At 36.4% G+C, this 26,503-nt stretch overlaps 1 protein-coding gene across 2 annotated transcripts in view; it reads right to left on the bottom strand.

The window, feature by feature from the left end:
• CUL2 (cullin 2) overlaps positions 1-26,503 on the bottom strand; it is a 51,807-nt gene that overhangs the window by 12,110 nt on the left and 13,194 nt on the right. The window contains exons 5-17 of one of the 2 annotated variants that reach the window (XM_074574219.1): positions 22,589-22,694; positions 17,724-17,806; positions 14,890-14,976; positions 9,706-9,802; positions 9,504-9,614; positions 8,360-8,522; positions 7,067-7,191; positions 5,351-5,458; positions 3,042-3,101; positions 2,536-2,664; positions 2,358-2,444; positions 1,701-1,853; positions 1,240-1,317 (exon numbers count right to left, since the gene is read on the bottom strand). In XM_074574219.1, the coding sequence (XP_074430320.1) occupies positions 1,240-1,317; positions 1,701-1,853; positions 2,358-2,444; positions 2,536-2,664; positions 3,042-3,101; positions 5,351-5,458; positions 7,067-7,191; positions 8,360-8,522; positions 9,504-9,614; positions 9,706-9,802; positions 14,890-14,976; positions 17,724-17,806; positions 22,589-22,694 (1,387 nt within the window). The remainder of the gene's footprint in view (positions 1-1,239; positions 1,318-1,700; positions 1,854-2,357; positions 2,445-2,535; positions 2,665-3,041; positions 3,102-5,350; positions 5,459-7,066; positions 7,192-8,359; positions 8,523-9,503; positions 9,615-9,705; positions 9,803-14,889; positions 14,977-17,723; positions 17,807-22,588; positions 22,695-26,503) is intronic. The other variant, XM_074574220.1, reaches the window with a different exon arrangement.

Genomic DNA, 26,503 nt, shown 5'->3' with positions numbered 1-26,503 from the left:
TGTGGGCTAAACTGATGCAGAAAAGTTACTTTGACAGGAAGAAAAAGAAGAATTTCTCCAAAGACTAAAGTGGAAGTTTATGGCAAGGTTTGTGGGGAAAAAAAAAAAAAAAAAAAAAAAAATCAAGATTTTATTTTAACATATGTAATAAAAGTCTGATCACTTTGATTGTAAGAAGAAATATAAAAATGGGGGGGGTTAGTAGCATTTTAGTAGCTACAGCATTCTTTTGGATGTCCTCTGAAAATAACTGAAATTTGGTTGAAAATCCAACAGAAAACATAAAATATAAACCTGACCCTAATCCCACATATTAGCCAAGAGGAAGAAATCAGACTGCATATATTGGCAAGTGCTTGCTAAACCTTAGTTTTAGTATTTAAGCTGCCTTTTTTTTTTTTAAAAAAAAAATTCAGAAATTTTGCTCTCATACTTTCTATCTGAAAGAAACAAGAAAATGCTCCTTTACTGCAGAAACAGTCATTTGCCACTATAATTTACATCAGATAGCAATCTGAGGTATAAAAACTGCTTTAAAAATCCATTATGCCCAATAATATGAAATTTTTATTGCCTAAATGTACTTCACCATTACATACACTTTAGCAAAGATCAACACACATATTCTGTATTTTAACACAAACATTTACAGGTAACATTTAGAACACAATAATGTAATCAAAAGTAATAAAATATTCCACTTCCACAAAGCAAAAATATTCACATAAAAAGAGAATATTTGGCCAAAGTAAAACCTTTCCTGCTTTGAAAATTTGTAAAGTTAGCTTTAAAGAAGTTTGCACAAAGCTTGATTTTGAATGGCTCCTATAAGCCATACAGGAGAAGAAATACGGGACAAGAAACGTGTCTGCATTGAAATCTGCTATTAAATCTGTTCAGATTTAATATTAGAAAGAAAATCTTCTTTTATCTAAATATCAGGAATTGGTTTTAAGAATCACCCTGGTTCATTTGATTGTATTTATTAGTACCTCCCTCATCAATCAGGATGTGTAGAAGAGAGATATGAAAAATAAAGAAAAGCTATGCAAATACATACATCAATTCAGTATGCCATTTGGGTCACCCTTTCAAATTTCACATGGACTGGAAACAGGATAGCCATGATTTACAAACAAAATGAAGCAGCTCAGGTTTTTCTCTGTCAGAGTGATTATCTTTTATTTGGAGTTATTTTACATTTTCCACGTGTTTATAAGAAGCCTCCTACTAACCTACCATCTGTACACTTTTTTCCAGTTCCTGAGGAATTGCAAACGTAGAAGAAGGAGCCTGAGTTAGAGGCCATGCACCAGCCTAAAGGTATCAGGAAAAATAAAAACATTAACATTTTCATACAACATATACATTAAGAAAAAATAACACTATTAGACAGATCTATAGAGCATATTATGCTATAAGATATTCAATTTACAACAGCAGTTTTACTGCTCATTGTGCATGCCCCACAGAGATATTAATTCAAGACAAGAACACAAAGCATTTTACATCACTATTGTTTAGTGTGCTAGTGGGTTAATTTTAAAAAGAAATACTAGGAAAATAGCTTAGTCCACAATGATCACAAGGTGTCAGTTTCCATATGAGAAGTATTCACAGTTAGAAAAATTGTTCACTTGTTATCAAAACACAAAAAATTAAGTACAAATAACTCAATAGTAATAAACATACATTAGTACCTGTAGAACATATATCTGAAAACTAATTCCCAAATCTATAATCGTGTCCTGGTTTTTGATAAAGTTGTTGAATTTATTGTTGAGATCAGCACTAACACTCATGTCTGTATACATTCGATGGAGCTTGCTGGTAAATTCATAACCACAGGCTTGCTGTGAAGAAATATTTTAACAGGTTTCACAGTGAAAACAGTACTTATTATAAAATCATGCACACTCACTACTAAAATATGAAATACTAGTCAGCAAAATTGTTGTTATAATATTTACAGAGAACTCTAGTTACAACATGAGACAAACATAAAAGAAAATGATCAGATTTATCTTAGTTTCAATTTCTATACATTGATTTATATGAACAACATTATTTCATAAAATTGAAAGACAGCTAGTTTATGAAAGTCCTTGGTACTTTTAGAATTTAAATATTAATTATTTGAACACATTTAATAAAACTACCAAAAACCTCATAAATATCTCAATAGCTTAGGTGATATTTGGCCATATACCTTTCATAGACTACCAAGAAATTAGTTTTTCCTTTCAGCTACTGGAAACAGGATCTACTGATTGAAGTTATCTCTGGCACCCTCTGCTGCTCCCTCTCAACATTACATACTCCTATGTTTATTCAGCATTAGAAGAATATTACATTACCTTTAGTTTATTAATCATGGCTTCTTCAGAATCCATGGACATAGACAAACCATGAATTAATCTTTTTGCCAACATTCTGGCATAGAACTGCATAAAAAAAAAATCAGATATGAGGATTTTTAAAAGCATAACTACTTTACATGTAACATTTTATCATTTACTGAATATCAAAAGTTACCTTTTGGAATACATCTTTGTCATCAATGTATTTGAAAACAGTAATGAAACTTGTAAGTTTGTCTTCTACTTCATTTTCTGTCATTCCTTTTGCTGATTTCTTCAACAAGTTGTCACAGTACTTGGCCAGCTCAAGTTAAAAAAAGAAAAAACAAACCCAAACCTACTTGTCAAGCTTGAGAACAAATGTACGCCAAGGTATTCCAAACTTCTACACAAAAGTTAAAGCATGAAATAAATCACAGTCTACAGTCTCATGTTCTATTACAAGGGCTGTATTCATAGGTAAACAATACATACTACATTCACAGAAAAAACAAAATTCTGTATCAAAAATTACAAATGCACCAAATCTCCACAACCACAAAATATGTGTGCAAGTTATTCATTGCTACTGAAATACACACCTGAGGCTGAGTCAGTGAGAAACGGATATCATGTGATGCCTATTCATTTGACAGTTATAAAAATGTATTACTACTTTCTACAATAATACATATCACTTACCAACTCAGGTGCTTTGCAGATCGACTTGGGCTCCCTATAGTTAACTACTGATGTCAAAGCCTACATAGGAACAAAGAGCAAAAGAAAAAATACAAATGACTTAAAACTTTATGCAATTTGAAGAAATCAAAAAATGTTCAGGGCAAAGACCATCCAAGACCCTGTAAAGCTGAACTACACCAAAGGGGGTCAAAAAAAGAAACGATGAATAAAAGGGTTTGAATTACTGCTCTGTGAGAATTGGCATGGTTAACGTTTTTAAGTTGAGATTTAAAAGACGTGGAAAGAGTAGAGGAACAGAAGTTAATGGCAGAAAGCAGGAGAACAAATTAAATTCTCATTAGAAACTTAAATGTAAAGTATGAAGATTTTGGTATTCAGAAATATGTATGGTCAAAACATATGGATGGAAAGAAACTGAGGAATAATTGCAAATAAAGCAGATTTGAGCAGCAGCACACCAACAGCAGCTTATATCAACGGCATGTATCTTGAGCTGAAAAACATATGTGGTGTGCTCACAACAGTAAGAAATGAAAGATCTTTTGGCTGTTGGATTTTTTGATAGACTAAAGAGGAGAAAAAATATTGTTGGAAGTGGAAATTCGAAGCAGTGCAGTACAAAAAATATGGTAGTAGAAGAAAACATGAATATGATGAAAAAGAAAAGGAAGGAGATGATGGCAGTTTAGAATTAGAAATTATAAACAAAGATTTCAGAATAATCAAGATTAGTTTCTAAACTAAACGTCACATTTAAATTAACAGTTTAAACTAATACTGAATGAAAAATATTGCATCACCATAGTTCCGAGGAATTATAGTTCCTTCTATGGAAGGAAAACATTATTATTGTTATAAAGAAGAACTGACAAGCACCTCTCTTGTACAATGCCTCAACATTCCAATATTTGATATAGGTCCCTAGAATCCCTGTGGGAAAGGAACACATGACTTGACAAGAAATATGAGTCTTTGAAGCTTAAAGCACTCTTTTACAATAATACTGGAGGCAACAGTAACAGTTTTGATATCCACCATGAAAAACTGACAGCAGATTATTACAGTAAATATTTAAAATCTTAAAGGTCACTGAAGTGAAGAATTGATGTATTTAAGGAAAAAGGACATTGCCTATGTACCAGCAAATGTAGTCATCAATCCCATATTACTCCACCTTCTGGTACAGGACGTTAATTGCAATTGAGACAGAAATGCATTAGGGTACTAAAATAAGCATTTGTTTTAAAATACTAAATGATTATTTTTTCAGTATCACAAATACAGATGGGTAACTACTATTGATATTATTACTGGTATCTTCATCACTATGTCTTTACAGATTAACCTTGGCTGAAAATGATCAAAGTTTAAACTATGATCCTAACTACAAACTGCAATTACTGTCAACACCACAAAAGAGTAATGAAATGTATGCATGCATTCTAGGACAGGAAATTATAGATAGGAAAGTAGTAAGTGCACTCTCTAGGAAAAAAGATACAAGGATATATGGGAAAGAGTGGGAAGTAAACGGATTAGATAAAACATACTTCTTTTTTGAGGACGAGCCAGTCAATCCCTGCATGTTTTGCAGAATTTAGTAGCAGTAATACTACTACTAATAATAACAACGACAATAATAATAAAGTTAGCTATAGTTTTTATTATTATCATTGTTATTATTAAAATTTACAACAATTAGAACTGTTATCTTAAATACCTTCATGGCCATGCATTTCAAATAAAAGAGCAGCAAGCCTCTTTCCCTGAACAGGCTTATTTAACTTCAAGTGCAGTTCTCTCCTGGAAAAAGTTAGCTATTGTGACAGTGATTGAAGTAAATGTAAGTTTCCAGACATTCTTTGAAGTTAACTTGAAAAATCTAAACAAAGCTTCTATGTAAGTAATACTATCACATTCATAGTTTAAACATTATGGCAGCAAGCAAATTCAAGTTCAAATGCATGTAAGAGTTACCAAACTTCCCCAAACCCACAATTTGTCTATTTATTATCTGCACTTAAATTTACATTAAATGGGTCACCTCCATTTTTGTGTTTTGAATTATGATTAAAAGAAAGGTCTTTTTTTTTCAGAAAACTTTTAAGTATTAAAGTGGTTTCCTTTGTACATATCTTTTCCCCTAATGCTGGATTGTCTTTTGTTCCATTGCATTTATAAACTAGAAAAACTGCATAAGAACTCTATGTTCGAACATGTGTTGATGCCCTGAAGAATTCCGGGAAGCCTGAAAGAGGGTCCCACATTTTGTTTTCCAATGCTTTTTCTACTTAAGTAAAAGTTACCTTGTCAAGGGCACTCATAAAGTGTTGATCACCGTTCAAAACAGTGTTGATGAGTTGAACAAATTTACTATGTACTTCCAAAACTGACTCCACAAACTGAGTTGGCATCTAAAAAAGGTAGATAAAATAGAAAGAAAGTTAATGAGAAAAGTAGCGTTATCTACACACAAACATATCTACATTAGTTGTACATTTTTTCCTAATTAATCTTTTTGATAAAAGTTAAAATCATGGTGATTAAGTCTTTGAGAGGATTGATTCTGCATTGTTGTACTCTTAAGCTACTGTGCTTGAACATGTTTCGGAAATAAAGAGTCTATGGCTACATTTACAGTCTTGATATCAAACACAGATTTGTGTCTATACCGTTCTCATTCTGTGTAATCTTTTCCATCGTACCCTGAAATCCTTTACAAAGCATTAACGCTGACATGCAACTGCAGCAATCAAGTCAAAAACTGCTGAAAAATAAACTTTGGCTTCTCCTATACGTTGACTTCAGAGAGAAAATCCGGATGAACCCTTTGAATTTTCCTATGCAGGGCAGTTACTGATCACATTCAGTGTGCTACATTTCAGCATTTTGTATAGAAAGGACTAATATGAATTAGAGGACACCCTACGCAGACAAGCTGGCAGGTAGCAACGCAAGAGCGTGCAATGCACTGGCTGCATCACCTGACTCCCCAAGTGCATCCTCAGGTTATCCATTAAAAATGTTTTGATGACAAAGTACTTAATCCTCAGAGTGGAGCAAGTATTTCAGATTTTGAGTTTATCTACATAAGGCTGTGAATTTTCATCACCCTCATGGCTCTGCATTCATTTCCCCGTACAGACACTATTAGTTTGAAAGAGTAAGCCCAAGAAACTTACAAATAGTTCGAAAGCAAACTATACTACTGAAGACTTCAGCCCATTTTCAGTATCCGCACAGGAGTGACGGAAGAGTAAGCACTCCTGTGCAGTCAATAAAAGAGTGAATTTACAACAGTTCGTATCTATGTATTATTATAGACAGAAACACTGGATGGCTAAAGTCACCATCCTAAAGTGAGCACAGATCTTGACAGCAAGATGTATACATGTACAAATAAACTGCCAAATGCAAGCTTGCTTGTTTGTTTCTGAACAGCAATGCTAGAGGAACAAAAATTGAATTGAGTAATTTAAATACATATGAACTGAAAAAAGTTTAACACACTTTAGTAAAATAATTAAGCTACAGTATTTTCAGAAATTACATGAAAATATGAGACTACAAAGCTATTAGTGGAAAACACCACACTGAAATCAGGACAGGATGTTGTCAAGCCTTTACAAATAACATATAATTAAAATAAATGGAATCATTGGTTCCTAACATACCAGAACAGCAAACGTCACTGACTTAGAGAAATTCAGGAAAAAAAATACATACATGGAACAAAAGGACCTACTTGCTATGACAGCACTGAACAAACAACAGTGAGAAATATCTAGCTGTAGTTGTTTCTGGTTAGACCACAACAATCAGCTCTCAGGATAGATATGTGTTGCACAGCTAAGTGTGCTGATTAGAAATTACAATTTATCCATAATGTTCCAAACCAATTTCATATAGACAAAATTAAGGAAAAAAAAAAACCAAAACAGAATAGACTAAAAAGAAAAGGGTAAACATTTCATCAGGAATGTCAATCAAATAGTTAATTTCAGCTGCCTGAGGAAACTCACATTTTCCTGAGAAAGATTGCTGGTTGCTCTAAGGCCCTCATCATGGATATGGTTTTGTAGTTCCTGAATCATATGAGGTAAACCACTTGACACAGCACGAAGTAGAGTATACATATTTGCCATGTCTGTAACAGAGATACATTTTTATAGAATATGCTTAGAAACACTAAAAATCAACACTTAATATAGTATCATAATTTCACACAGAACTTTTCAAAGACTGAAACAAGACCAACTGTTTTGAAAAAAAAATTTAACATATACTGAATCACTGACAAAAGAAAAAGAGGAAAGAATAGGGATAATATCAGTATTTACTGAGTACTGCCACTGCGACTGCTTCACTCTTCCAATACTGTTTATTTAGAGAGACCCCAAGAGGAGAGGTAGGCAAGGATGGAAAAGTATTGTGCCAGTTTATTTTAATCCTTGGCCTCCCTAAATCTCCCTTAGCAGCAACTGACTAAAATCAGTGCAGATATCTTCCCAACTTTTTGTTATCCTCCAGTGGTGGCTTGAAATTTTTCTCAGGTTAGAAAAGCTGTAAATAAGCAACTGCTAGTTTATGATTTTTTTTTTTTTTTTTTTTTTTTTTTTTCAAAAAATGGATCCAAGCTCTGATGAAATTTCCAAAACCCTCTGGAAACTGAACACTATTATTAGATACAATTTGACTGTGAAAATAGTTTGTTTCACATACTAGATACCATCTTCCATGCAAGAATAAGCATTCTTTCAAGGATAAGAGGCACGTAGTCATCAGGAAGCATAATTTTTTTTAGTCAGGCGGGGAATATAACTATAAAAGCATCTGCTTCTGTAAAAATGATTTGGGAAGAGAGGTCACAAAAAATTCAGGACAATGAAAAGTGGCTATGAAAAGAAGGCAAAATATTTTATAATCCTGACCTGTCAAATGACGATGAAATCTGTAAAGACAGAGCCATTGGTTTACAAATGAAAACACAAGCATAAAATATGATCAATTCTACAGGACACAGGACTTCAGTGTGTTTTTAAGCCGACTAAGACAAGGAAAAAGAAAGAGTATTGGCCCAATGAAGGGTTGTTAACAGTAAAAAGAAGGTTTTGACTATATATTTGGAAGGATGAAAGGGAATTACATGGTAAAAGAAAAGTGTCATTCAGGGTTTAATTGGGCTTTCTACATAAGTAACATATATTAGTTGAAAATGCTTAGGCGCACAGAAGGTCACTAAATGGAGATAAACTGCAATGCTAAATGAATACAACAAAAACCATTTCACACTTTTTGTGACCATTGAGACTTACCACTTCTTTTCTCTTGTCTGATAATGTTGTGACATTCTGCATGTAGAAACTGCAAGTGATCAGCTACCATTCTCTGTTGGCATTCATGTATCACTTTGCCATATGAGCTGGGATGCAAGTATTTCCGACACCGCATTTCTTCATCTTTTAATCTACCTAAAACCTACAGACAAGTTTTTAAATTAAGAGCTGATGAAATACTAGCAACCAATACAGAACCATCAATATACAAGGGTATAAGTATGTAGAATGAGAGACACGAACAAGTTAATAAAAGAACTTGTCTGGGATGCTGGAAAATGAAACTTTCTCTTTTGAATCAGGCTGTTGCTGAACTATCTTCTACTCTGAGTACTAACGAGGCTCAGTCACTACTAGACATCTAATAGCACTCAGTAGTTCTCCTCTCAAAATTTCGTCTTCCCTCCAACTCTGTGACCAGTCTTCCCCAATTTCTCCTACCACACTCGTTATTCCTTCTGAGAAAGTTTTACCACAATACCTAATTATATAAGAATCTCTTTACTGTTACAAAACCATCTGCTTGTACGTAAACATCTGCTCAAAGGGTATAGGTGTAAAAAAAATCTCTTTATAACTTCAATGAAGGAAATCAGCGTTATCATTAAAAAAGTCACATGAACACAGTACTTCTATCCAGTGAATATGAGGGGAGCCTAGGGACAGAAATGCAATTGCAGACTGCTAACGATAGACAAAATGAATCTGTGTTTCTTTTGGTTTAATTGAAGTCTTAGCCTGTCCCTGAATTTCACCTCAGTTATGAAACCACTAGCTTATGCTCCTTATGGTTAACAGCAATCTCATAGCCTTCTCCTCAACTCTTCTATCTTGTGTTAATTTTTTGGGGTTTTTGTTGTTGATGGTTGGGTTTGTTTTAGTTTTCTTTTTGCTTTTCATGTGACTCATATCATTTATTATGAAATATTTTGAAGCTGACAGTCCATCCATAGACAAGGTTTGTACTTTATATTCAGATTAACCATGCCTCCAAAAAAGCATAGTTTAAACTGCATGAAAGCGTACAACAAAGAACAACTATGGGAACTGTACAGACATGTATCATCAGTAAATTGATAATATTAGATTTTACTTATTGCACGTGTACAGAAAAATCTCTTACCTTCTCCATGTATTGTGAGCAATTTGACTCTTGCAATAAATTTGAAGCTTCTTGTTTATAATACTCCCCTGTTTCATTCAGAAAAGGACACTCAAAAATTTCCTGATAAAACTAAAAGGGAGAAATTTTTTTAAAGGACAAATAATACATATACTAGATTAACATTCAAAATTAAAAGCATAAATCAGAAGTGTGTATCTACCTTTAGGGGGAATTTTTTCTTATACTGTTCAACATGAACAAAGGAGTTAATAACCCCATGGATTACTTTCTGGTTTGGGTCTTCTCCACAGCGATCACTGAAACAGGCAAAGCAAAGAGTCATGAGAACGTAGGTAGCTGACGTAACTCATCTGATAGTCAAAAGAAATAATATTGGATGAAAACATTTTCCAGTAAATTCTTCTGCTTAGACAGGCAAAACTGAAGAAGAATAATCTTAAAATAAAAATGCACTCTTCTTTCTCTCCTCTACTTTTAAATTGTTGAGATAGCAATTTGTAAACTATTCAAAAGCATTTGCAGGTCATGAAATTTCCAAGTGTTTGCTAAGGATATAGGTATTCCAAATTACATACTCTAAGCAAGTACTTTAGAAGTTACAATAAGTTCCATCTTGCATCTGTAGCCTTTATCAAATAGATTACCTTCACAATCCTGCCAAAAAAAATATAAAATTTTTTTGCCAACATCATGCCAAGAGGCATACTATTTTCTCTTCTGAATATCTGCTACTCAACATGTAGAGGTCAAGCGTAACAAATAACATACTAGGTGCATTGTCACAATTTTTAATCATATATTGGAAGAGGAAAATCTCATGTTTTCCAGTCAAGTTCTTAGCTTTAAATGAGCAAGTTCAAGTGAAGAAAATATTATCTTTAGTCCCATTCAGTTGAAAACAAAAGTAATTAAAACAAGTGTTTTACATGCTAAAGACATTAGTGTTCACTCCTTTGCAAAGATTGGAAATAACAGACCCACACTCAGAGCTGCAGAGACTTTCTTAAAACATGAACCGTTCTAAAAAAGACCACCTTTCACATACAATTTACAAAGAAGTAAAAAATATTCCTTAACTCCTAAGGTGTTAAATAGGACTAAAATATGATTTATAGAACTATATTTACACTTAAGGATCAACAGTTGTGATTTCAAAGGATTTCCTTTTCTAAATACATATGGACACACATATACATGTATATAGAATAAGAACTTTTACTTTACCCAGACTGCACTGAAAAGATAAAATGAGTTCTCTGAAAGAAACTACTTATGTTGATACAGGAGAGTCATTTACAGGAGTGATTTTAAAAAAAAATTAAGGGGGGGGGGAGGAAGAAGTAAAGCCAGCAAAAATATTTCAAACCCTAAAACTAGCATATGTCCATCCAGGCTGGGGTGGAATGGGGTAGAAATAATTTTGCTAATTTCATTCATTTTGGTTTGTAATTGATAAAAACTCCAGAGAATGCCCATGAGCTAGGCAGGTTTACCAGAACAGCCACACCAGCTGTTGTATGACATACACCACACACTATTCATATATTCACAACACTTTTAATCATAGAATCATAGGGTTGGAAGGGACTCTGGAGATCATCTAGTCCAATCCCCTGCCAGAGCAGGGTCACCCAGAGCAGGTTGCACAGGAACGCGTCCAGGTGGGTTTTGAATGTCTCCAGAGTTGGAGACTCCACCACCTCTCTGGGCAGCCTGTTCCAGTGCTCTGCCACCCTCAAAGTAAAGAAGTTCCTCCTCATGTTTAGGTGGAACTTCCTATGTTCAAGTTTGTGCCCATTACCTCTTGTCCTGTCCCTGGGCACCACTAAAAAGAGCCTGGCCCCCATCCTCCTGACACCCACCCTTTAAGTATTTATAAGCATTGATAAGGTCCTCCCTCAGCTGTCTTTTTTCCAGACTAAAGAGACCCAAATCCCTCAGCCTTTCTTCCTAAGAGAGGTGTTCCACTCCCCTAATCATCTTTGTAGCCCTTTGCTGCACCCTCTCCAGCAGTTCCCTGTCCTTCTTGAACCGGGGAGCCCAGAACTGGACACAGTACTCCAGGTGCGGCCTCACCAAGGCAGAGTAGAGGGGGAGGATGACCTCCCTTGACCTGCTGGCCACACTCTTCTTGATGCACCCCAGGATGCCATTGGCCTTCTTGGCCACAAGGGCACATTGCTGGCTCATGGTCAACCTGTTGTCCACCAGGACTCCCAGGTCTCTTTCCACTGAGCTGCTCTCCAGCAGGTCAGCCCCCAACCTGTACTGGTGCATGGGGTTATTCCTCCCCAGGTGCAGCACCCTACACTTGCCCTTGTTGAATTTCATAAGGTTCCTCTTTGCCCAAATCTCCAACCTGTCCAGGTCTCTCTGTATGGCAGCACAGCCTTCTGGTATGTCAGCCACCCCTCCCAGCTTTGTGTCATCAGCAAACTTGCTGAGGGTGCACTCTATCCTCTCATCCAGGTCATTGATGAATATGTCGAACAGGACTGGACCCAGTACTGACCCCTGGGGAACACCACTCGTCACTGACCTCCAACTAGACTCTGTGCCCTAATCACGACCCTCTGAGCTCTGTCTTTCAACCAGTTATCTAGCCACCTTACTGTCCATTCATCTAGCCCACTCTTCCTAAGCTTCCCTATGAGGATGCTGTGGGAGACTGTGTCGAACGCCTTGCTGAAGTCAAGGCAGACAACATCTACCGCCCTCCCCTCATCTATCCATCCAGTCATTCCATCATAGAAGGCTATCAGATTAGTCAGACATGATTTCCACTTGGTGAATCCATGTTGAGTACTTCTGATAGGTTTCTTTTCCTCCACAGGCCTAGAGATGACGCCCAGAACAAGCTGTTTCATCATTTTTCCAGGGATAGAGGTGGGATAATTATGTGCATTGCTTTTAAATACTACTGTGTCCTAAGATCTGAAAAATTAAGCTCATGATGGGTGGAAAGAACTAGCTCTCTAACAGATGACAAACAGGCACTGTATGGTTTATGCAGCTTGGTCACCCGTTACAAATGAGCTAACCTAACAGGTGACTGCTCCAGCAGGGATGGCCTGATTTTTATTTTTTTTTTTTTCCCCCCTGGGGAACAGGAAGGTTTCCTCTGGTTCTGGTAGCTGAACCAATGGAATAAGTCTGAGTTTGGGTCCATGTAATCACACCCTGCATTCTTGCCAATGTCCCTCTGCTGGGTCTGGTTATATGATGGCAGCAGCAGGTCACAGAAGGGAAGAAGGGTTACACCAGACCAGGGACTGGACCCAGCTCCCTCCCAGAGGGGACCAGGACCACAGTAAGCTGCAGGACGCATGCAGCCTGTGAACACAGCACCGTGTCATGGAGTGCAGGAAGCTACATAACTAAAAATTAAGCATATTACAAAGCAGTCCAGTCCGCTTCTGGAACGCGAGGTTCTGGACCTGGAAAGATACCAGTGACACAAACACAAGAAAAATTACTGTAATAACAGATTAAGACTCAGTTCCCCTCTGCTTGGTTCACACGCCACTTCACACAGATGCAGGAAGAAACGAGGGCAGCAAAGGTCAGGCCCAGGGGATTCAAAGATGAACATATCATTAGGAAAAAAGCTGTAAAAGTAAAGGAGGCAGACGCTCCATGGAAAAGCTGCAAGGGAGGAGATGGGCTTTTGAAGCAGAGGCCAGAGGGCATGGGTAGCTGGTAGTACATAACAAAGACAAAGAATTTAAATCATCTTCAGAGGATTTAAACATAGGTAGTGAGGATGCAGTTGCCATTCAAATGACAAGTTTGGTACAACTGCCACGATCATATAAACTTTTTTTTTTTTTTTAAACACAGATGACCACTCTCCACATTTTTTTCCCCCACCCTTGCAGAATGTTTAGTAGCTTAACATACATTTCCTCAGTGGGTGAGTATTCATAGAATGGTTTGGGTTGGAAGGGACCTTAAAGATCATCTAGTTCCAAGCCCCCTGCCCTGGGCAGGGACACCTCCCACTAGACCAGGCTGCTCAAAGCCCCATCCAGCCTGGCCTTGAACACTTCCAGGGATGGGGCATCCACAACTTCTCTGGGCAACCCGTTGCAGTGTCTCACCACCCTCATGGTGAAGAATTCCTTCGTTATAACTAAATCTACTTTCTTTCAGTTTGAAGCTATTACCCCTTGTCCTGTAACTACATGCCTGTGTAAAAAGTCCCCCCCATCTTTCCTGTAGGCACCCTTTAGGTACTGGAAGGCCGCTATAAGGTCTCCCTGGAGCCTTCTCTTCTCTAGGCTGAAGAACCCCAACTCTCTCCACCTGTCTTCACAGGAGAGGTACGATACATTTACAGCAAAGTAGTTACAAAATTTATTGTCAGAACTGTGTTATGAACTTCATCATGAACCTATGTGATAAATAGTATATATCACAAAACTAGCATTATTTCCACTTCGGCAGCACCTTCAGTTATTTATTCACACCAATGCCACTCCACTCCCAAGAATTTGTAACACAAATGGCTAGTTTCAACAGAATTTGACAGAAGTTTCAGAAGCTACAGAATTTTCAAAGATGATTTTCATTAAAGTTGTAGTAGTAAGAGCATCTGCCAAACTAAAATAAGATAAATTGGTGACCCCACCAAGGTGGAAGCCTATTAAGTGCATATTTTCCTTCTTGGCAGCAGTCAGCAAACAATATAGATGCATACAGCTACAGAGCAGCTGCCACATGGTTTGAAGTGGGGATATCACAGGACATGTTGGGAGGGTAGAAGGGAATGATGATGTTTGGTTGGCAGCCTGGACAAAAAGGTAAAGCGCTAGAAATACAAGTTTCACTAATTCTGCTGATTATGAGTTTCTCTTTTCAAAAGAAATGGAGAAAACTACAAAACACATGCTCAAGGACATTGTGCTGTTTTATATTAACTCCATCTTGTTCCTATCTTAAGACTAAAGCTAACAGTGGAAGTTTAACATGTATCATCCAGTGTACTACTATAGCCCCACAGAACATATTTAAAGTTTATGTTACAGTAATAAATATGGTATTCATTGAAAGAAGATTCCATCACTCAAAAGAAGTGCTCTGCTGTGTCAGAACAATGGTCTATCAAGACCAATTAACTACAGAATTCACAGTGAACTAGAAGAGCCTGTTTTGAACAGTTTTTAAAGAGTTATTAACTTCCAATAGCTTTCCTTTCAAACAAATGGTATAAATAATGTATCAGCTTAGACAGGAATAGGTTCAGTTAGTTAGAAAGTGTTAGTTATCTTTAGTAGAGAAGCCTCTCCTGGTTAGTCTGTACTAATCACACTGTCATTTGAGATAGCACCTGAATATTTCCAAATTATTTCTGTTTAAGAATTTCATAGATGAATTTTCTCACAATTCGAGATCTTGTCGGCTTCCTGTTGTGTTGAAACAAAAATGCGTAAGTTGATATTCAGCTTGCCTTGTAGGAGGAGTGCTTGGGCTAGAGGGAGGGGGAAGAAAGTGTGTTATATTCAGAACTCTATATTAAGAGGAGTGTAGTCAGACAAGACAGGCTTAAGTGATTTAGCAATTATTTGCTGTTCAAGGGAGCTAATCCTGCTCCCTTTTGCTCAGTCACAGGCCTCTATCTCTCTTGCATTGCTTTGGCACTCATCTAATTCTTTGCTGAACTGACTCATCATGCCAATCTGGAGAAATACTAGCCAAGATGGTTTTCTGTCATATTAGCAGTTGAGTTGGTTCACTAAGGGACTAGATGAGCACCAAATTCAGCACAAGAAAGGCACTAGCGCACAGCCTGCTCCTTTTCGGCATCAGCAAACTCTTAGATCAGTTTAGCCCTCTTGTTCAGATGAACCACAAGTCACTACTTGTACTTCTTTATTTTTCATGTGCCAAAAAAGTTTATTGTTAATTTAAATGTATAGCGTATTGCACAAGTTTATAGCTTCTAAAAAGTAGATGTGTTCAATATTTCAGTCAGAAGCCTTTTTGAAATTCCAGTTAAATACATTGATAAAACAAAACCTGAAAGCAAAGTTTGTGGCTCTGCTCCCCCTGCCTTTTCCAGTACAGTAATAAACATACTTTTATATGCAACTAGTTGCCTACAATGTTGTACAATATTGTATACTATGCAAAATCTTCTGGTTATAAGAAGTTCAACTGTCCCATCTATTTAAATTTTAATTATTTTGTAAAACATTTTAATAAATTGAACCATGCACACACTTAAGGCATCTAATCGAGAGGTTTCTAAGTATATACATGTATTAGTAATTTTATTAATTTTTTAGGTAATAAACTTCCCATGCATATTCTTGCACCTCTGATAGATGTAGCTTATTGATACCTGTTCCTTCAAAGACATTGTTTAATCCCTGAATAGCTGAACTCAATGCTAAAAGACATTTAGCATCCGTTTGCAGCAAATTCTTTAAAATTGCCTCTTACAAAATGTACTGACCACTGGAATCAGATCAAAGAACAGCAACAAGCCCATAGTTACATGCAAAGGCCATCCTCAGAATACCTGTAGCAAGCCCAACATTTAATGATACCAGCAAGAACAGCTATAATAAGTTCTCTCTTATAGTTCTCTATACAGTTCGTTACATGATAGGCAGATTATTAGACGTACATTTTGAGAAACAGAGTTGAATTAACTTCTTTGACATCACACAGAAAAAACCTTAATAAGGGGGGGAAAAATACAGACCCAACCATTACAGACAGTGACTCAAGTTTTAAATAAAAACTTTCCAAATGGTTTAATAACAAATAATGTCAACTTGTTACAGTCTTAAGATCTAACACCCCATGGAGCCAGTGACAGTCTTCATCTAAATACCCTTGTGAGGTCTGCAGTCAGTCTCAAGGTATATACATACCATTACTTGTAAGAGGCATCAGATGTCTGTTGAAAACAGTTTTAACACAGATTTCCACTCCCATCCACCAGTGAAATACACAGATTGACTAAAACGAGCCTTCAATGTCACTGTGCTTAACGTGACAAAGCAGAATCTTCTTCACCGTAAATTAAGCAATATTCATTTAGTAAAAATAAACTGTTATAGTAAACATATGGATAAACCAATATTAGCACTGGTTACAAAGGAAGCATGGTTCAACAACTGAAAGCAAGTAATTACTTCCTGGCTTCAGAAAATACCACCTGAGAGGGTCACCATATCAGTTACTTAGTTGTCAGAAATGTAATTCAGGAAGGAAAAAATAAAGTTATAATATTATAATCAGTTTTTTAATGCCTTATAAATACAACTTTTTTCTGACCAAGTGCATGTTCAAGGAACCTCAATCAGCCAAATTACCTCACTCTCTCAGTTTACCTACACTAGCCTGGTCACCCAAGTCAGGCACGCAATCACTTTAAAAAAAAAAAAAAACCAACAAAAACCAGTCATTAGGCCATTGCAGAGCTACACTAAACAGCAGTAAAAGTGTAGAAACTGATGGAACTTACAACTATACACAAGGTCTGTAGTATATTTCAAAATTTCTGTTTATTCATAAACAAACAGATCCTTTTCTAGTTAAACAGTATAAAGGCTTTAAATCAAAACTTAAAAAGCCCCAAGCCCTGTAACAACCCGGATCTTTGTTTAAAAGTAACAAAGTTATTCAGAAATAAAATAATAAACTGACTCAAAGTGCAAAAAAATTATTATTTCCATTTCCTTCAAGTAAAGCACCAAGAATGTTAAGTGAAGTCACTCATCTGAACAACAGAAACCCAGAACCTTAGTCTTCCTGGCAGATAAGCAAGAATTGTTTTGAGTCGCATACAAAGCGACATAACTTTTCTGGCTTCAGCAAATCTTTGCATAAGTCCCAGTCCTTAAGATTACTGACAGCACAGAAGCCATAAGCAGTCAGTATAAGGTGGAGAAAAATGCAAAAGGCATCCTATGGTACCTGGAGAATTATATTAACTACTCCCCAATCCCATGGATAAGAAGGGTTGCTGAAACAGAAGAGATCACTAACCTCGGGTTACAGTGCATTAACTATTTTCTTTTCAGAGTATTTTTTCTACACATGCAAACCACAAGTATGTAGATACAATGAGAGAAGCTGATAGAACACCATCACCAGGTAAGAAGCTGCCTCATAAAAGAATTTGGTCAAAGTCCCCGGACTTTTCAAAGTAAAAAGTGCAATACCCCCACATTGTGTAAAAGCAAAAAATAATCAAGCACTCACTTTTTTATTTCTCGGAGGAGCATCCGAATAAGGATGGCCTGCAGTGGCTCAATCATTAATTTTCTCCACATATCAAGAGCTAGCTGTCAGGACACAACACAAGTTTACATCAATAAAAAATACAAAAAACCCACCCAAAACAAACCCAAAGATGATGCAATTTCACATTCAGGATTTTAAGAATTAAGTTGTTAGATACCCTCTTCTTTCTCATTTTAAAATTCTTTTGTGTCAATCTCCCCCAAGCTTTGTCAATATATTAGTATATTATTTTATCATTTTTCTTCTAGAACATTCGATTGCATACAAATGAAGATCACACATATCTGTAACACTAGCAGTGTCAGACCTAGAATTTCTAAAAGGGCAGTGTCTGAATGCATGCTACCCGGTCTGCATGCTTCCCACACATGTAATAGGACTGATTTATTCCTTGGTGACACTCTCTCAGGGATTCTGAAATGCATACAAGGGCCCTAAGGCAAGTGGGTTATGAGGGCAAATTTTGAGTGTACATATAAACAAAACATCTGCACTGTAATAGGCAGGTAACATGCTTTGCCACCCGAAGTGTTTGAACGTGTACAGACACCGGAATTTCTAAAAATTATAGCAAAATAAGCCTCAGATGACAAAAGGGAATGTCTCTTGAACAATTTGTTAGAGATCACAGTCAAGGATACAGAACCCTTGTACCCAACACAGAGAGAGCATCTCCAAACTAAGATGCATACAGCTTAAGCAAAGTCACTGGCAAGCTAATATTTGACTTAAATGGAATTCAAATAGTGTCACTCTATTCCCAATATATCATTAGAGGAATAAGTCAAATGGACTCAAGTATCCCAAACTCTTGTGGGTGAAGTAATTGCTCACAAAAATACCATTTTTAAAAACACAACTTCAATCATTCAAAGGAGTTTTTATACGTAAGTCAATATCAAATTTAAAGCCCAAAGTGGATAATGTGATCCCTCATATACCCACACTCATTTGAGACCTCTAAAAACACCTACCGGTGAGTAACAGACTGGGAAAAAATGAAATGCCCGAAGTCAGTGAGGACAGCAGAATATTGCTGCTAAGAAAGCTTTGACACAACTAACAGGTCCTTAGCTGTAAAAATTAAAATATTGATCAGGTATGTCTTAACTGAAAGTAGGCATCTGGCTATCGAGCAGGTATCCAATCTGATCCACTTTGTGGAATAAATCTTCCTTTTAAAGAGCAGACAAATGAACTTGCTCTGTTTGTCACAGCTATCCCATGCTGTAATAAAGGGTACAGAAATCTGGGAGGCAGTGCTGATCCAATTGCATAATAAGCAGGTTCAAAAGAAGAGGTAAAGGTCTGCTTATAAATCAAAAGACAGATAATCTTGTTAATTCAATGTTTTCTTAGGAGTCATTTTCACTGCCTTGCCTTGTGGAGAGCAGTAGCAGAACAGTTAGAGGAAAAGAGTTTCCCTAAGACATAAGGAACTCATCCAGCAGAGAATGCTGAAAGAAGCTAGCTCTGGAGAAAAAAAACCCAACCAAAACAAACAAAACCAAATCTGACATTTTGTGGCTATGAGAAGAAGGGGATGACCTCAGGTAACTCTATTCTGCAATGCAGTCTCTGAAATGTGGTCTCTAACATGAAACCTCTCACATATGATCTACCAGTCTGAAACAGCTTCAAGTTGCCTGTTGGAATTTTCACGTCAAGTAAAACAGACAGGTCAATCCAGCAACTTGATGTATTAGTTCAAGAGACTTTTTTTCTCCTTGAAGAGAGGGACTGATTTTACTTCTCCATGTAGATTGATAACACAGAATATGGCAGTTTTCTCCATTTTCCAGAATCTGTTACCCCATGATGGGTGAAAATAAACAGAAGGCACATCTTAACCACCTTCTATCTCAGGGCTCCCCACAGAGTCACTGAAAGCTCAGAAGTTCGAAATTGGTGATAGTAGCTCACCTCAGAAAGGCAGTGTCCTTCACCATGCATTCATAATTTATGGACAGAAAAAAAAATAATAATCTCTTGCAAGCACTGGCAGACTACTTTCATCAACTGATCTCATCCTGGTTTTTTCCTAGTACAAAATTACTGAATGTCTGGAATGCTTATCGAGATGATAAACTGTTTGAAGCCATGCCCATACACATCACATAGCACGTCTGGTCTCTTGTATGCACCTACTGTTACACACCGCAGAAGAACTAAGCAAGCATGTACTCGTTTCAAATTACTGAAAAGCTCAAAAAGTTTCATTAGCACACAAGAGTGACGCTGAGACAGAAACTGCAGTACATAGGAAGTACAGTTTTGCCTCTACAAATACTGGGCATTATTTCTGTAACTTCACCCTGAGACTGAAGAGAATTATATACAGAATAAGCACGTTTGCTCCCTCCATTCTTAAGTGATGAACAACTGAAATAAAGATTTTTGTCAAAGCCCCTAGTGCAATCCAAAGAATAAAAGATAGAATCCTAAACTGGAATAATCATAATGAAAGAGAAAGTGCTTTCAAAACGAAGACTTAATAAGCTTGGCAAGTGCCTTGTAGGTCAAGAGCATGAACTACTTTTATTTCTGGGACAATGAATTCACCAAAATCAGTGCTGCAATTTAATGCATTAAACTACTCGAGTGTAGGACTCAAGTCTCCATTCCTTTTCAGAGTAAAGGAGTAACTGCCATAAATGTAATCCTACATCAGTAATGAACTGAGATTAACTTTACTGCCTCAAGATCCAAAGTTTACCTCCCAATACTACAGATTAAAAATACAGTATTTGGTAAAGAGAAATGGAGGGAGTCTTGAGGAGTGAGACAATGAAAAACTCATTAGTAGATTTCCAGACATCATCATCCAAACACCTGAAACAAAAAACAAAGGCTGCCAGCTGCAGTTTAAGAATCTTGACCCTCCCCATAACCTGCCTAAATGATGAGCTATGGATGTTCCATCCTAGGAACCACTGCTGGGAAGCCTGAAGAAAAGTGTGCGTCATTGTCCTTCTGCCCTGCATATGATTCCATAAACATGAGGAAAACAGAATACTCTAAAAAAGCTGAATTATCAGGTCAGCTGTTTGTTCTTCTTTGGTAAACATATCATAGGGCAGAAAGCTATGGACAAAAGTTGCCACTACCATCCTTTGGGTGATACCTCAGAATGGAGTAGCACACTGTAACGGGGAAAATTCATTAATACCTCAGCATTGCCCAGCCCCAAGAACAAGCCCTGACTATTCCCAGCCCCCAAAGCAGCTGAACTACCAGTCATTCACACAGACCTAAGGACTACCTCAACAATTGTGGGAACAGACTCGGGTAAGTCTCAAGTCTGCGGAAACGAGGAATAACGTTCATGCAATTTTGAAAATACCACAAACAGTACAGCAATATGCGCTTCCAAGCTCCGATAAGCCTTTACAAATGCCACTGATTGGCAAGCCTTGGAGACTTGCGCAGGTAGACAAGAGAAGAATTTCCTTTCCTGAATTGCCTTGACTTAAAGTTTATCATGTTTCTGGTGGGTTTTTTTTTCAGCCTATCCCCATCCTGTCAGAGGATTAGCAATTTCAACTGGCAGCACTCTCTTCATCAGCTGGGTAGCTGGGTCAGAAGCACAGAAGGTGCTTCTTCATGCATCACAATCTCTCCTTACTCTTCACTAAAGGCAGCAGAGATCTCTTACTTAAAACAATGAAATCAAAGAGCTAGAAGAGTAATCACTGACAGGTCAAGCTCTGACATTAAGAAAAAAAGTTTTCTCTAGCTTTCCAAACTGAAAGAGAAGAAATGTTCACTTGCCTCTTAGGGAAAAAGGCCAATGTAGAGAGGAAAGGAAAAAAAAAAATCCACAAACCACAATACACCACTACATAATGACAGAATAAAATGAATTCTCCAGCTAACAGTGTGTATACATACAGACACAAAGCAAACAGATACACAGACAAGCATTCAAAAGAAAAGTTTCTACTCAACTGTATTCAGGATTGTGGTCTTGTTCTGATTCAGACTGAAAAGGTGTTTCCAAAATCTTCTTAAAGACATACTGAAACACTTTTTTTTTTTTAAATTTGAAAGATTTTTTTTTTCCTGTAAAATTGCCTTTTTATTTTACTTTCTTATATTTCACAGTAAGAGTAGCCATGAAGTAACAGAAACAACGTATACTTCACATCTGTACAGCGTGGTATCTCAGAATGTAGTCCTACTGCTGACAATTTTTTTTAGTCTTATAGATACTTAAATATTATTCTCAGCCTCTGCAACTTACATTAGTAACTGTGTCAATACCCTGGTGCTTAACCCAAATTACTACTTTTTTTTTTTTTTAAGTGATAAGCCCTCTCTACATGATACTTTTCTGCACAGAATGTCTACTTTTCTTTCAAAATTTCCATCCAAGTTGCTACGATAGAAGTACAAAACTGCTTGCATTAGAAAATAAGATGTTAGGAAGTCTAATCTCAAAAAAAGCTGTTGTACTTTGTGATATCAAGAAATTACCTAAAAGCAATTTTTCATGGGTTTCCAAAAACAAAAGTATTGCTTCTTCAAAATATTTTCTAGATAGTGGTGTCATTAAGATTTTTTTCAAGGTGGTGTCTATTATCATATTTTAAATTTAAGTTCTCCAATAGTTTTCATATTTGCTCCCCCCCCAATCCTTTCACCATATATTTCTACATCAAAACTGTAATCTCATTTTACAAAGGGTTCACTGCTTATGTCTCCTACTGTATTTAACTATTCATATCCTGTGACACAGAAAAGTCAAAATGTAAAAGGACAAAGCTCAATTTGTAGCGCTTCTGAATACCGTTGATATCCACTCCCACTTCCAGGATACCTACCTCTCCTATTTCCATCAATGGTTCATTCATATCCACCCCTCCGTAACCATACTGAAGATCAGCTTCAGTCAATTTGTTCTTCTTAATAAACTGTGTGTTGAGGTACCTATAGAAATAAAAATATTCTAATGAAAACAGGCAAAAGTTAAGTTGTTTTTTTCTTGTTTTAAGTTGTTCTTCCATATCACGAAAGATAACCTCTTTTAACCAATGCCATTGCTATCTGTAGGAAATTCTTAAAAATATAAATTACTTCAATTTAAAAGACCTTACACCATATTAAAACAGTACGGTGTTAGTAACTGAGATATCAAACAGTAGCCTGATATATCACCATCAGCATTTTCTTGGTGTGCAATATACTTGTGCAAGTATCCAACCTTTCAACATGCACAACCACATTACTCATACTCATGCAAAATAACTGCTAAATTCTAAGAAGTTCACTAGCATTAGAATGGCAGTAGTTTATTTATTTTTAGTGACAGAAAAGCAGTCCTAAGTATCAGGTATTTTTAAGTACAATGTATTTTCTTCTACCTGTACTGTTCATTACTTGGCTTTTCTCAGACAGTGTCAATTTTTACAGGGCCCATTTTGTCAGTTATGATCCCTTACTCAGGTCGCAGTAACTAGCAAACAGCTGTATTACAAATACTAAAGATAAGAGAAGAATTTGCAGAAATTTTTTAATTAACAGTTATAAAGAAGATATGTTATAAATATTTTTTATTTTAGTATTTACTATTATATACATTGTTTTTATAAAGAACATAAAATGGTTTCTGCACAAGACCTGACAAAACATCCCTCTAAATTCTCAGTATTCCCTTAAAAGAAATGTAATAACATTTTTAAACTGAACCCTTCTCCTCCTCTTTCCCAGATAACTGGGAAAAGTATTTCTAATATATTTCATAACTACACTTATAATTTTTTTTATGTTAGTGCTTAAATAAGGTAACTAATTTTTAATTCTTTTTAAATTCCAATCCAGCTAGCAGTTTTGAGACACCCAGTTTCAGACTCTGAAGACAGTCAGGTTACTGAAACACTTTAAGAGATTCAGGCTTCAGAGACTGCACCAGATTCGTGACACTTTGGGCAGGAAGGCAAATGACAAGCAAAGAAGAAAAGGAGGAACACACTATGGAAACCTGTGAACTTGAAAGAATTTAGGACACCACAGAGTCCAAAGAGGGAAGCCTTGTGATACTGCAGTGGTGACAAACTGGAATACAGCAGCCTAACCTACTTTCAGACTCCAGAGTCTTACAGAGTACTGTAAACTGATACCATCAATAACCATCATCAATTGTAAATGCAAGTCTGTGTAGAAGGCTACAGGCCTGCCATTTCATATAAAACTTGTACGGACATCCAGAATAGCTGGAACACAAGCCTTAAGCAGGCATGCTCCTTGATACTTCCCACCCTCCCCATGTGAGCAAAGCCAGCAGGTGCCATTCTTCTTTTTCCTGTTAAGCTTGCTAAAAAGGAAAGACCTACGTTCTCCTCATTCACACCCTCTTCCTTCCATCAGTACATGCCTTCTCAACAAACCCAGACTGGGCAACCGATGCATCTTACAAACAAGGTAGCCACAAGTAAATATTTAACCTAGATCAGGTACCCCTGCAAAAACCTATCTGATTCAAGCAAAAAGGGGGTGGGCAAGAAGTGGGTCGGCAGAACCACTCATGGCAAGAGCTTCATCACAATCTGCCTCAAAACCAAAACCAAATTTGCCACATTTCCTCTCCCCTTTCCCTACTTTTACCATCAACTTCTAGAACCAAGCAAAAGCACAAGCAAACAACCGCAAAGGATGTGCAAACAGTATAATCTCAAATTTTTTTTTTTTTGGAATTAAATTTCAAAAAAAAATATTTTATTTTTTTTTTTTTTTTACGACCAGTTTTGAGTACCCAAATACAACAGATCTGGACAAATGGAAAAAGGTCCAGAGAAAGCTCACTGAAATATTTAGGGTGCAGAGCATGAGACATACATTAGACAAAGACAAACTCTTCTCAGAGGGGCACAGAGAAAAGACAAGAAGCAATGGGCAACAAGTTGCAGTATGACAAATTCCAAACAGACATACAGGAAATTGTTTTAGAATGAGAGTAATCAAGCACTAGAACAGGCTGCTCATAAAGGCGTCAAAATCTCTGTCCTTGAAGGAGCTCAGAATTTGACTCAACAAAACCTTAAGCAACTTGGTTTAACTTTGAAGTTAGCCCTAGTCTGAGCATAAGGATGACCTTCAGAGGTTTGTTCACACCTATTTGGTTTTTTTTAAATGCTCCAATGAAAACATGCAATGGTGACTTCAGAAGAGCTATACTAAAAGCAGCAGAACCACCGTGCTTTATATAAGCAGAATGCTTGAACATGTCTAGCAGCGTATGCACACAAGCGCTCAGCACTGGAAATTTTCACAATCCACTATCTCTTCTGATTCACTCAAACACAGATGAAGTATTCACTGGTTTACAGATCTGTAAAATAGGGTTAAAGTAATCTACCACAATTTGAGCATTAGCTAATAAATGAAGGCCTTTTCACTACAACAAAGCATTGCAGATACTGAAATCTTACGAATCCAACACGCTTACCAAAATTATGAGACAACAAATATTTGATGTGGAAGTAAACCTCCCAGGGATACCAAATGCTAACATTATAGTCTAAAATGAAGGTAGTTCCTTCAGTGGGAGAAGTTTCAATAGAAAGATACCATTAATTTCAGTTTCAAGTGTTAATAGGACTTCTTGTTTGTTTAAATCTTCCCCACATTTACTAAGTTACATAATTAGTAAGCAAGATTAAAATCAGTAGCTGCTTAACACTTAAAAAATGAGAAGGGGACTAGAACTAATACCAGTCTGAACTGTGTTATAGGTTACTCAGAATACAAATTACTCCTATCATGACAAAACTGGCTGAAGTTTAATCCTGAAAGGGAAGGAAGATGTTTCACATAAAAGTACAAAAGGAAAAAGAACTAAGATTAGGCTAAAGAACTAAAAATTACTATACATTAATATACTGGTATTATTACAGGTGTTTAAAATAAAAGACAAAAACAAACAAAGCAAAAGCTGAACTATGTGTGTTTATTTTTCAGGATTTTATTATGAGCAGATTTTAAAACTTCAGTTGTTTGGGTTGTGGTTTTTTTTTTTAAATAATCATTTAAGTTAATTTAAGTTTGCTGGATAAGAAAACTCTCCAGTTACCCGAAATAAAGGTACACAAAACAGATTTTTCACAAGTAGGGTTACCTACAAAAACAATTACAGCACCAAGGCACTGATAAGCCCCAATGTTCAGCATTGTTTTTATCTATTATGTTTATCATCAGAACTAAAATAAACAACTGAAGAAGTTTATTTAACACCAGGTATTCCTTATGCCATCAGTTTTAGAACCTTGGTTTAACCAAGCACATAGAGGATTTTAGTTTTCAAACTGAATGCAAGTTTGTTTTTCTAGTAAAATGCACCTGGGGGCTGGGTGAAAAAAAAAAATCAAACCAAAACCACTAACATAGAAAGAAATCATTTGACTGCCGTTGTCAGTCACATGATGTGTCTCATGTTTTATAAATTTCGCTCAGAAGTATAGCGTCCACATTTTAGTAGTATGTCAAATATTACCTATCAGGGTAGAAGGATTAAGAAGCAGAGACACGAGTCTACTTAAGTTTGAGGAACCTATTTAAAAATAACATTAAGATCACTAGCTGTAAAGATTAATCCGTTTTCATTGTTGGAAGAATTACACAAGTTAGATCCTGGGATACAACAGAGTCAACTAAATTATGGTACTTTTTTGAGAGCAGGTGTGCAAGTAAGAAAAGAACTCCAATAGCTTTATAAAAAACAGAATACCTTCTTATGGTCTTCA

Source organism: Larus michahellis, chromosome 2 (genome assembly GCF_964199755.1).
Source record: "Larus michahellis chromosome 2, bLarMic1.1, whole genome shotgun sequence".
Classification (NCBI taxonomy): domain Eukaryota; kingdom Metazoa; phylum Chordata; class Aves; order Charadriiformes; family Laridae; genus Larus; species Larus michahellis.
The sequence above is the reverse complement of the archived record's forward strand: the minus strand, read 5'-3'. Positions and strand labels throughout refer to the sequence as shown.